This window comes from Arachis stenosperma, chromosome 4, assembly GCF_014773155.1.
Source record: "Arachis stenosperma cultivar V10309 chromosome 4, arast.V10309.gnm1.PFL2, whole genome shotgun sequence".
NCBI classification, from domain to species: domain Eukaryota; kingdom Viridiplantae; phylum Streptophyta; class Magnoliopsida; order Fabales; family Fabaceae; genus Arachis; species Arachis stenosperma.
The window spans coordinates 37,820,380-37,831,016 of NC_080380.1; the positions used below are offsets into that span (position 1 = coordinate 37,820,380).

A 10,637-nucleotide genomic window follows, 5' to 3' on the forward strand; every position below is an offset into this window, starting at 1 on the left:
TCCAACAGCATCAGCAATCCTTTATCAGCCTCTGAATCAGATTTTTGCTCAGGTCCCTCAATTTCAGCCAGAAAATACCTGAAATCACAGAAAAACACACAAACTCATAGTAAAGTCCAAAAATGTGAATTTTGCTTAAAAACTAATAAAAATATACTAAAAACTAACTAAATCATACTAAAAACTATATAAAAATAATGCCAAAAAGCGTATAAATTATCCGCTCATCACTGTCCAACCCACCAATTGGCAATACCAAAATGGCTGGATTATGTTTTTTTAGCAAACTAAAAATCTTAGTCTTGTTATGAAATAACTAAATAAATAGATAAGGAAGAGGTAACAACTAACAAGTATAAAAATATAAAGAGATAGAAAGAAGTATTGTAACATAAAAGAGAGAGAATTGTTTATTGCTTTATTCATTTTGTATCGTATGTAAGGCTTCATAGCCTTATTTATAGTTGTACAAGATTAGCTTTTTCAAGCTTTGGAAAGGATGGCACCGTCTAAATTAAAGGTTTGTATCATCCAAGCACCTTTTAATTGGATAAAGGGTTGGTGGTCATCCATACTGTAACACTCCCCCTTGGATGACCATTATGAATATGCCTCATTAAAGCCTTACAAAAGAAAAACCCAGTGGGAAAAACCTTAGTGAAGAAAAAAGAGTACAATATCCTTTAGTGATGGGGACTGCCTCATTAAAAACCTTGTCAAGAAAAACCCAATGGGAAAAAAACATGACCAAGGAAAAAAGCGTACAGTCTCCCCCCTCTTGCCGACATTTTTTTATATCTCGAAATCGGCGCATCCCAAGCTGATGTACCAATCTTTCAAAAGAAGATTTTGGGAGTGACTTTGAGAATAAATCTGCCAGATTATCACTTGAGTGGATCTGTTGGACATCAATTGTCCCTTGATTTTGAAGATCATGAGTGAAGAAGAATTTGGGAGAAATACGCTTTGTTCTATCACCTTTGATATATCCACCTTTAAGTTGAGCAATACATGCTGTATTATCTTCAAACAAGACAGTTGGAGCTATCTTCTGATCAATCAGTCTACATGATGACAGAATATATTGGATCACACTCCTCAGCCAAAAACACTCGCGACTAGCTTCATGTATCGCTAGTATATATTTTAGCATGATTAGAGGATGTCGCAGCAATCGTCTGTTTCGTGGACCTCCATGATATAGCTGTTCCACTATATGTAAATAGGTATCCTGTTTGAGATCTCCCTTTATGTGGATCAGACAAGTATCCAGCATCTGCATAGCCAACTAATTGTGACTTGGATTCATATGGATAAAACAATCCCACATCAACCGTTCCATGAATATATCGAAAGATTTTTTTGATTCCACTCTAATGTCTTCTGGTTGGAGAGGAACTATATCTTGCTAGTAAATTCACAGCAAATGATATATCGGATCGTGTATTATTAGTAAGATATATTAGTGCTCCAATGGCACTAAGATATGGTACTTCAGGACAAAGGATATCTTCATTCTCTTCTTTAGGACGGAATTGATCCTTCTCCACATCCAAAGATCTTACGATCATTGGGGTACTTAATGGATGTGACTTATCCATATAAAATCTCTTCAAGATCTTTTCTGTGTATGTTGTTTGATGAATAAAGATCCCACCTTTTATATGCTCGATCTGCAGGCTGAGACAAAACTTAGTCTTTCCAAGATCTTTCAACTCAAACTCTTCTTTTAGAGTTTTTATAATTGTTGGAATCTCTTCAAGAGTTCCAATGATATTTAAATCATCAACATACACAGCAATTATAATGAACCCAGATGCAGATTTTTTTATAAAAATGTATGGACAGATATCATCATTCTTGAATCCATTTTTGGCTAGATACTCAGTAAGATGATTATACCACATTCATCCAGATTGCTTCAGACCATATAAAGATCTTTGCAATTTGATTGAGTATAACCCTTGCGAATATTCATTAGATGGTTTAGATATCTTTAATCCTTCAGGGACTTTCATATAGATATCCCGATCTAATGAGCCGTATAAATAGGCTGTTACCACATCCATTAAATGCATATGCAGTTTATGATATGCAGATAAATTGACCAAATAACGCAATGTTATCGCATCCACTACAAGGGAATACGTTTCTTCATAATCTATACCGGGCCTTTGTGAAAAACCTTGTGCCACAAGTCGGGCTTTGTAGCGCACAACTTCATTTTTCTTATTTCATTTTCTCACAAATACCCACCGATATCCAATAGGTTTTACATCTTCTGGTGTACGGACTACAGGTCCAAAGACTTCACGTTTTGCAAGTGAGTCTAACTCAACCTTCATGGCTTCTTTTCATTTTGGCCAATCATTCCTTTGTCGACATTCTTCGACTGATCTTGGCTCAAGATCCTTACTTTCATGCATGATATTTAATGCCACATTATATGCAAATATTTCATTGATAATTGTCTTATTTCGGTCCTATTTTTCTCCTGTAAAGACATAATTTATCGAGATCTCATCATTTTCACAATTTTCAGGTACCTGAACGTCTTCTGGCATTATATCAGAATTTTGGACAACTACAAGTGTCTTTACAATGTCTTTTTCAACAGGAATCATATTTACCTCTTTTCTCTTTCGAGAATTTTTGTCTTTGGAACCGACAAGCCTGCCACGCTTCTGGCGTGAATTTGCTTTAGTGGCTACTTGTCCTACTGGGACATCGATTGAAATTGGGGCATTTTCCGCTGGTATATAAGATTTATTTATCCTCTTTGTATCGGAAAATGCATCAGGAAATTCATTTGCTATTCTTTGCAAATGTATAATCTTTTGAACTTCTAGTTCACATTGCCCTGATCGAGGATCTAAATGCATCAACGATGATGCATTCCAATTAAGTTCCTTTTCAAGAAGCTTATTCTCTCCCCCCTAATGTTAAAAATTTTGATTCATCAAAATGACAATCCGCAAATTGGGTTTTAAATACATCTCCAGTTTGTATTTCAAGATACCTCACTATAGAGGGAGAATCATATCCAACATATATCCCCAATTTTCTTTGGGTCCCATTTTGGTGCGATTAGGTGGTGCAATGGGAACATATATCGCACACCCAAATATTCTTAAATGGGAAACATTTGGCTGCTGGCCAAAAGCTAATTGCATAGGAGAGAACTGATGGTAACTCATTGGCCTCAAACGAATAAGTGCTGCGGCATGTAAAATAGCATGCCCCAAACAAAGGTTGGAGATTTATTCTCATAAGCAAGGGTCTAGCAATTAATTGGAGGCGCCTAATAAGTGATTCTGCTAACCCATTTTGTGTGTGAACATAAGCTACTGGATGTTCAACACTTATTCCATTAGCCATACAATAAGCGTCAAATGCTTGGGAAGTAAATTCATCAGCATTATCAAGACGAATTGCTTTGATTGGATTTTCTGAAAATTGTGCTTTTAATCAAATAATTTGAGCCAGTAATCTCGCAAACGCCAGGTTGCGAGAAGATAATAAGCACACATGTGACCATCTCGAAGATGCGTCTATTAGGACCATAAAATATCTAAAAGATCCACATGGTGGATGAATAGATCCACATATATCACCTTGAATCCTTTCTAGGAATTCAGGGGACACAAATCCAATCTTTACTGGTGATGGCCTTAAAATTAACTTCCCTTGAGAACATGCAGCACAACAAAATTCACTAGATTTAAGAATCTTCTGGTTCTTTAGTGAATGTCCATGAGAGTTTTCAATAATTCTCCTCATCATGGTTGTTCTTGGATGACCCAATCTATCATGCCAAGTTATGAATTCATTTGGGCTAGTAAACTTCTGGTTTACAATGGCATGTGATTCAATTGCACTAATATTGGTATAATATAACCCAGATGAAAGTGAAGGTAACTTTTTTAGTATAACCTTTTTATTTAAATCATGAGTTGTGATACATAAGTACTCATGATTTCCCTCATTCATTGTTTCAATATGATATCCATTTCGGCGAATATCTTTGAAGCTCAACAAGTTCCTCAAAGACTTGGTAGATAATAGTGCATTATTTATTACAAATTTTATTCCTTCAGGAAACAAAATTATAGCTCTTCCGGAGCCTTCTATCACATTGCCCGAGCCAATAATAGTATTAACATACTCTTCTTTTGGCACAATATAGGTAAAATATATATATGTCCGCAAGGCAAATATCTTAAGAATATGTCCTTGCCATTTTTCTTCAAAAATAAATAATAATAATAATAATAATAATAATAATAATAATAATAATAAAATAGCAAAAGTACATGCACAGTAAAAATTATTCACATGAATACTTAACAAACACACATATTAAACTATTTCATCATTGATCAAATGGCCAATATTTTCTTCAAGATCCTCAAAGAAATTAGATACATCATAATGTGCGGTGGAATTTTCATAATTTGAAACAAAATTTGTTTCCTTTTCTTTGTCATCTTTTTTCAAGGATGCTTAATAAAGATCAACAAGGTGCCTTGGGGTACAACAGATACGTGACCAATGGCCCTTTCCACCACAACGGAAGTATTTATCCTCAATTGATTTACTTTGCCCAGTGTTTCTTTCTTTATCCCACTTCTGGTGAGATCCTTTCTTATGAACATAATTTCTTTTCCTTCTATAATTTTTTTTGTTATCAAAATCTTGCCATTTACCTCTTTTGGGGTTATAATTTGCCACATTTGCTTCAGAAAATGGGGCAGCGCCAGCTGGGTGCGCTTCATGATTCTCAAAAGTAACTCATGGTTGCGTTCAGCAACAAAAAGGCAAAAAAAAAATTAACTCAGAATATTTTTAAATTCTTTTTCTCGATACCGCTGCTGCAGGAGCACATTCGAGGTATGGAAGGTCGAGAAAATTTGATTTGAGGAAGTATCACCGTCTTTTGATGATTATACATTTGTTCAAGGTCTTTCCACAGATCTGCAGGATCTTTTAATGTGGGATATTCATTTTTCAATCATACGTCAAGATGACGACGAAGAAAAATCATGGCTTTGGCTTTATCCTTCTGGGATGTATTATTTTCAACATTAATGGTATCTCCAAGATCCATTGAATCAAGATGGATTTCAGCATCCAGTATCCATGATAAATAATTATTTTCAGATATATCAAAAGCATTATATTCAAGATGAAAGAGATTCGACATAATAAAAATTTATTACCTGAAGTCTTCCTAAAATATCGTTAGAGGTTCGTGCTGATAACGTGTTATGAAATAATTAAATAAGTAGATAAGGAAGAGGTAACAACTAACACGTATAAAAATATAAAAAGAGAGAAAGAAGTATTGCAACATAAAAGAGAAAGAATTATTTATTACTTTATTCATTTTGTATCACACTTAAGGCTTCATAGCCTTATTTATAATTGTACAAGATTAGCTTTTTTAAATTTTGAAAAGGATGACACCGTCTACATTAAAGGTTTGTATTATCCAAGCACCTTTTAATTGGATAAAGGGTTTGTGGTCATCCATACTGTAACAAGTCTGACCTGTATTTTTTGGTGAATTTGGCAAATCCATCCGTTTTGCCATTGGATCTTCTGCCAACTTAATGCAACGCTTCCATTTGTTTGATATGTCTATCATGTATCTCATACGGAACGGACACCTTACCGAATTAGCTTACTTTTTCCGTGTTTCATAAAATAATACTGACTTGCTAGTTACCTGCTCATAACTTCCGTGTTTCTCTGTTCTCTGTCTCTTTCTCATTTTTGTATTGTCGCTTGAAACTGGCTCAACCATAAGGATATGTTTCTTTTATTATTGAACGGATATGTCTCAGTCTTTCTCTATTACAGAATGACAGATGGATTCTGTTTACCATAATTTATCTGTGCTATTATTGACCGAAACTATTCATTTTTTATGCGAAATGGACACTTCAAGATTAGCATTATATTTCCGTCTTTTTTATAGATAAAATGTTCATGCTTCCGACTTAAAAGTTAAAACACATCCCCGCCTCCCCAAATTGTCTATTTCTTTCTAAAATGTTCATGTTTCCAAACTTCCAACCACAAACCACCAACCCCGAAAAAAGTTATAAGTTATAACAGAATTTAATCGTAATATCAAGGTTTTCATTTCCATATCAAACAATGCACAAAGTAACCATAGAGAAGGAGAAAGTAAGTGGACGAATTATCATTACTCTTTGACTTCATTGAACTCTAGATAGATGATGATAAGACATAAGCCACTATCAAAGTCTAGTTCACCTAGGATGGAGAGCCAAACAATCAAACAAGCATTATTACAAAATATAGCACAGGTGCCAAAAATATCCAATCAAGTACAAGGCTCTCTTTGGTCTAATGTTCACCTATTATTTCCTGTTCATACTAACATTGCCCGCCAATTCCAATTCCAATTAGTCTTCTTGGCCAACCAGAGTTCCCATTATTTCAAAAGCATTAATGGAAGAACAATATGAGAAGTAGGAGATTAAGGGAGAGAAAAAAGAAAGAAAGAAAAAAAGACAAACCCAAACCAGACACAGATGACCAACACCCACTTGTATCCCTAATAACACCTTGACGGAGAGGGTGTGATTATTTTTATTCTTACAGAAAACACCAATTAGCATTCATCTTTGAGGGGGATCAACTGTACGGACACTAGCAATGGACATTCCCTCAATTCGGTCCTTGGTGATTTCCACAAAGTGACCAACTATCTCATGAAATTGCTTTAGCCCTGACAGTGGAAGAATTATTGAGGATCGATCAGAACCTGCAACCTGCAATGTAATAACATGAATTTACAGCAAAATATCGAACATCAAAACAAACTTAACAAAAGATTTGAAAAAGGGCAAAAGGATAAGGCAGCACACCTCAGATATTCTTAAAAAATGGCCCCTATTATTGCTCCCAAGATCAAAGAAGAATCTTTTTTGATCAGCCCTGATCACTTTTGAGACCCCCACATTCCCAATTTCTTCTTGCGCAGGCAAATCAACAGATCTATCCAACTCAGAAGTGGTTGGTGGTTGATTACTATGGCCAGCGATAAAGCCGGCACCAACATCATCAGAAAGTCCAACAATACGTTCAGAGGATTCAGAACTTTGCTGTAGCAGAATGCACACCATAACATGAGATAAGAACGTATCACTGATTGCATAGGATGTTAATATACAAAGTGTTACCTGATTGGGTAGAATGAAGAGTCTTGATCCTTCGTTGATATCAGCCAAAATGTTCCTAAATGCTGCCCAACCTTCATCTCTGGAACTTCCTGCAGGAACAATGATAGTACTACGGTTTCTACTCACAGAAGCTTCAGACACCTTCATAAAATAAAATAAAATGATAATCCTGAAATCAATTAGACATTTTTATAAGATAGCACATCTACAATATCTACACTATATACATGATTTCTTTAGACACCAGTAACAACTTAAATCTGACGGTTATAGATATGTGATTCTTTGGAGAATGGCAGTCTAAAAATAAGCAAACTACATCTAAATCTCTTTATACATTACAAATGCAAAATAAAAAATCTATAAAAATTCTCATTAAAATATTCAACACTTCGTTATACATATACATGGATCGCCTAACAATCTAACGCCTAATTATGTGTGTGCACAGGCATGGACTCTAAAATAACTGATATTTGTAAGCATCCTTAATATTGGTAAGAATCCTAAATATTCTAACCTTCATTCTAATAAAGAAAAAGAAACGCAAGGATAAAATGTTAATAAGCAATGATCAAGGACAATTATGTTAAAACAAAACAAACACAAAAAGTAAATTACCATTTATAACTCATCTCTGGACACTGGGTGTTAAATTAATGGAGAAAAGATGAAATGAAGAATTATTACTGGAGTAATTACTAACTAATACAGGATAAAATTTCCACTTCAGCTTAAAAAAAAGTGTCACAATTTTGATTGTCTGTAATTCATTGAATCCCAAGTCCTTATGTTCACACTTGGTCTCTGCTTCCTTTGCTCTAATGCAGTTCCAGCCGTTGAATATGATGGAGCTTCCTCTGTCTTAGATGGGGAGAGCAAGTCTTATCTTCAATTAAGACAGAGATCCACGAGTCCCTTGCAATTGTCCCAGTATAAAAAATGAGACCATTGTGAGCTAAACACATATTGAAAGGATCAAGAAGAGAATACAAGATCAAGATGCGGAGAACAAATGGTTGAAACTTGAAAGTGTTTGACAAAACTCTCTTGGAGCAAAGAGGTTGTTATTGCTGTGATAAGTGAGGGTAAGGGGGGGGGGGGGGGGGTCCAACTGAGGCTCCAAGAATGCAGTAATGGACAGAGGATCTGTAGTTGCAGGAGGAGGCGAAGTTGGTGGCAGAAAAATCAAAAGCAGTTCAGACAGGGTAACACGGGTTCTCTCAAGGGTCAACTTAAAAATTGAAGACAGAGAAAATGAAAAGGGGAAAATTTTTCCCTATTCACGATAAGAGTATCACTTACTCACAGAATGGAGGTTTTCCTAGTTTTAATCACCTTTCTTTCCTAATCAAACCAAAGACAGTTGTTTCTCGTTAAATTTCCTTTTACTCCCTTACTTACCTACCATAGGCAAGAGTAAGGACTATGCAGGGATTCACAAACACTTCCATGAAAATTCATTGGCAAGAGAAGTAAAGCATCCCACAAAGGAGTAAAAATTCTAACAATTAACATACTCCTACTTATCATTTCCCACAAAAACCGCCAGAGTCATAACTACCAAAGCATAAACACCACAGTGGAGGAATACCGACACCTAATTATTGGGATTAATAATTAAATCCAGCTTAAAGATGCTACTGACTTCAATTCGGAAAAAAAAATCTCTTGATAGATACAAAACATATAGATATGAAGCTGACGAAGGCAATTAAGTGAGCACCTTTAAGAAACGGCCCCTCCTATTCTCCCCAATGTCGAAGTAGAAAATCTGAAAAACAAAATATCGAGCAATTAAATAATAACAGACTATTAGTGCTATAATTAAGTAAATTACGAAGAAAGATATAGAAAGGGTGGTTACCTTAGTATCGAGCTGCAATTCCTTGCTATATAGCTCATGATCTTCAGAATTGACGTAGTAATTGAAGAGATCGAGGAACCAGGAGATGCCAGAGGAGGGGACGATGATGGTGGACCTCGTCGCAGAGGTCTTCTCCGATATCTTGAGATAGCGGCCGCGAGGATTCTCCTTCAGATCGAAGTAGAACAACTTGTGCTCCACCTGCAGAGTCTTGCACATCAGCTCCACGTCGTTTCCTCCACCACCGCCGACACCGCCACCAGCGGCGGCAGCACCGCCACCACCTCCTCCGGAGCTAGCCTCCATGACGCCAAACGGATCTGAACGGGGAATTGGTGGTTAGTTAGTTACTAGCACATGTGTGTGTGGACATGAATGGTTAGGGTTTTGAATTGGGGATGAGAAGAGTAATGGTGATTGCGCGGTGGGTGTCGGGTGTGGTTTGGGAGAGTGAGAGACCAGCAAGCTAGAGTTAGTAGTGTTTGGTTGGCGTTAGTGCGTGTGTTGAAGGACGTGTTCCCCGATGTCCTCAACTCGAGAAAACTGAACTAACACCTTCTAAGATCCATCTGATGTGATGTGATCTTTTCACCCCCCCAAGTCAAGTAGTGCCGTTGTGGCGTTGTGGGAGCTGTCTAGAACTCTAAATTACTCAATATGGAAAATGTAAATTGTTTTTTTAGATTAATTAAATAAGGTCGTTTCTCAAGTGCACTTCTTAATTATTTGATTTGATTTTATTTGGGTAGGACATATTTGTGAATTTTATATGTTTATTTTATGGATTTAACTATTTTATGTCTTTAAGATACGTATTAAAATTATAAATTAAAATATTTTTATTAAAAATATAAAAAATTTAAATTTTTAATATATTTATTTATATTTAAAACAAATTACTGCTAAGAATTATTAAAAAACTTTTATTAACAAAAAAAATAATTATATCAAAATTATTAAAAAAATCAAATAGATATTATATTAAAAAAGACTAATAAATAAAATTTGAAATAATAAAATTATCTTATTATTCTCTTCTCTTTCTAATTCTTATTCCATATTTTTTCTTCCTACATTATCTCTATTGTCATTGTGCTTCCTCTTCCTCTTTCTCACCATATCTTTTTTTTTTCTCTTTTTGTACACTAATGTCTTAGTATTATTGGAGTTCTTCCTCTTTCTCACCATATCTTTTTTTTTATTTTCTCTTTTTGTACACTAATGTCTTAATATTATTGGGGTTCTTTCGATAAGTTCTTTTCCATCTCTGAGTTTTCCATAAATCCACTTTCTCATATGCACCACGCAACTTTTGTCAAAATTACTAATTTCTCGTTTATGTTATGGAATTTGATGAATTCTGTGTTTTATCATTTATTTGAATTGAATAAAGATACATAAATTTACTTGTTTGTCTATGATGAATAAAGAGAGAATATCACCAAAGACCTATATATATTCCTGTTATGGACAAGAATAATACTCATGATTATGAGCAAATAAGAATTTGATATTACCAATTAATGGACACAACATGCATGCTAATAACATCATAA

General features: G+C 35.1%; 1 protein-coding gene across 1 annotated transcript; it reads right to left on the bottom strand.

Annotated features, from left to right (window-relative positions):
* Window positions 1-6,186: 6,186 nt before the first annotated feature.
* LOC130974372 (transcription factor Pur-alpha 1) lies at window positions 6,187-9,704 on the bottom strand. Its single transcript, XM_057899228.1, has 5 exons — window positions 9,082-9,704; window positions 8,941-8,988; window positions 7,215-7,355; window positions 6,900-7,136; window positions 6,187-6,803 (listed from the first exon to the last, which is right to left on the bottom strand). Exons 1-5 carry the CDS (start codon window positions 9,385-9,387, stop codon window positions 6,651-6,653), a joined length of 885 nt encoding a protein of 294 aa, XP_057755211.1. The 5' UTR covers window positions 9,388-9,704; the 3' UTR covers window positions 6,187-6,650.
* Between the last annotated feature and the right edge of the window lie 933 nt (window positions 9,705-10,637).

Excerpts from the sequence above, each read along its gene's own strand:
- LOC130974372 (XM_057899228.1), bottom strand. The coding sequence starts at position 9,387 with ATGGAGGCTAGCTCCGGAGGAGGTGGTGGCGGTGCTGCCGCCGCTGGT. Across the intron at positions 8,989-9,081 it reads AATTGCAGCTCGATACTAAG|ATTTTCTACTTCGACATTGG; the intron begins GTAACCACCCTT and ends TTTGTTTTTCAG. Across the intron at positions 6,804-6,899 it reads ATTTTTTAAGAATATCTGAG|GTTGCAGGTTCTGATCGATC; the intron begins GTGTGCTGCCTT and ends ATTACATTGCAG.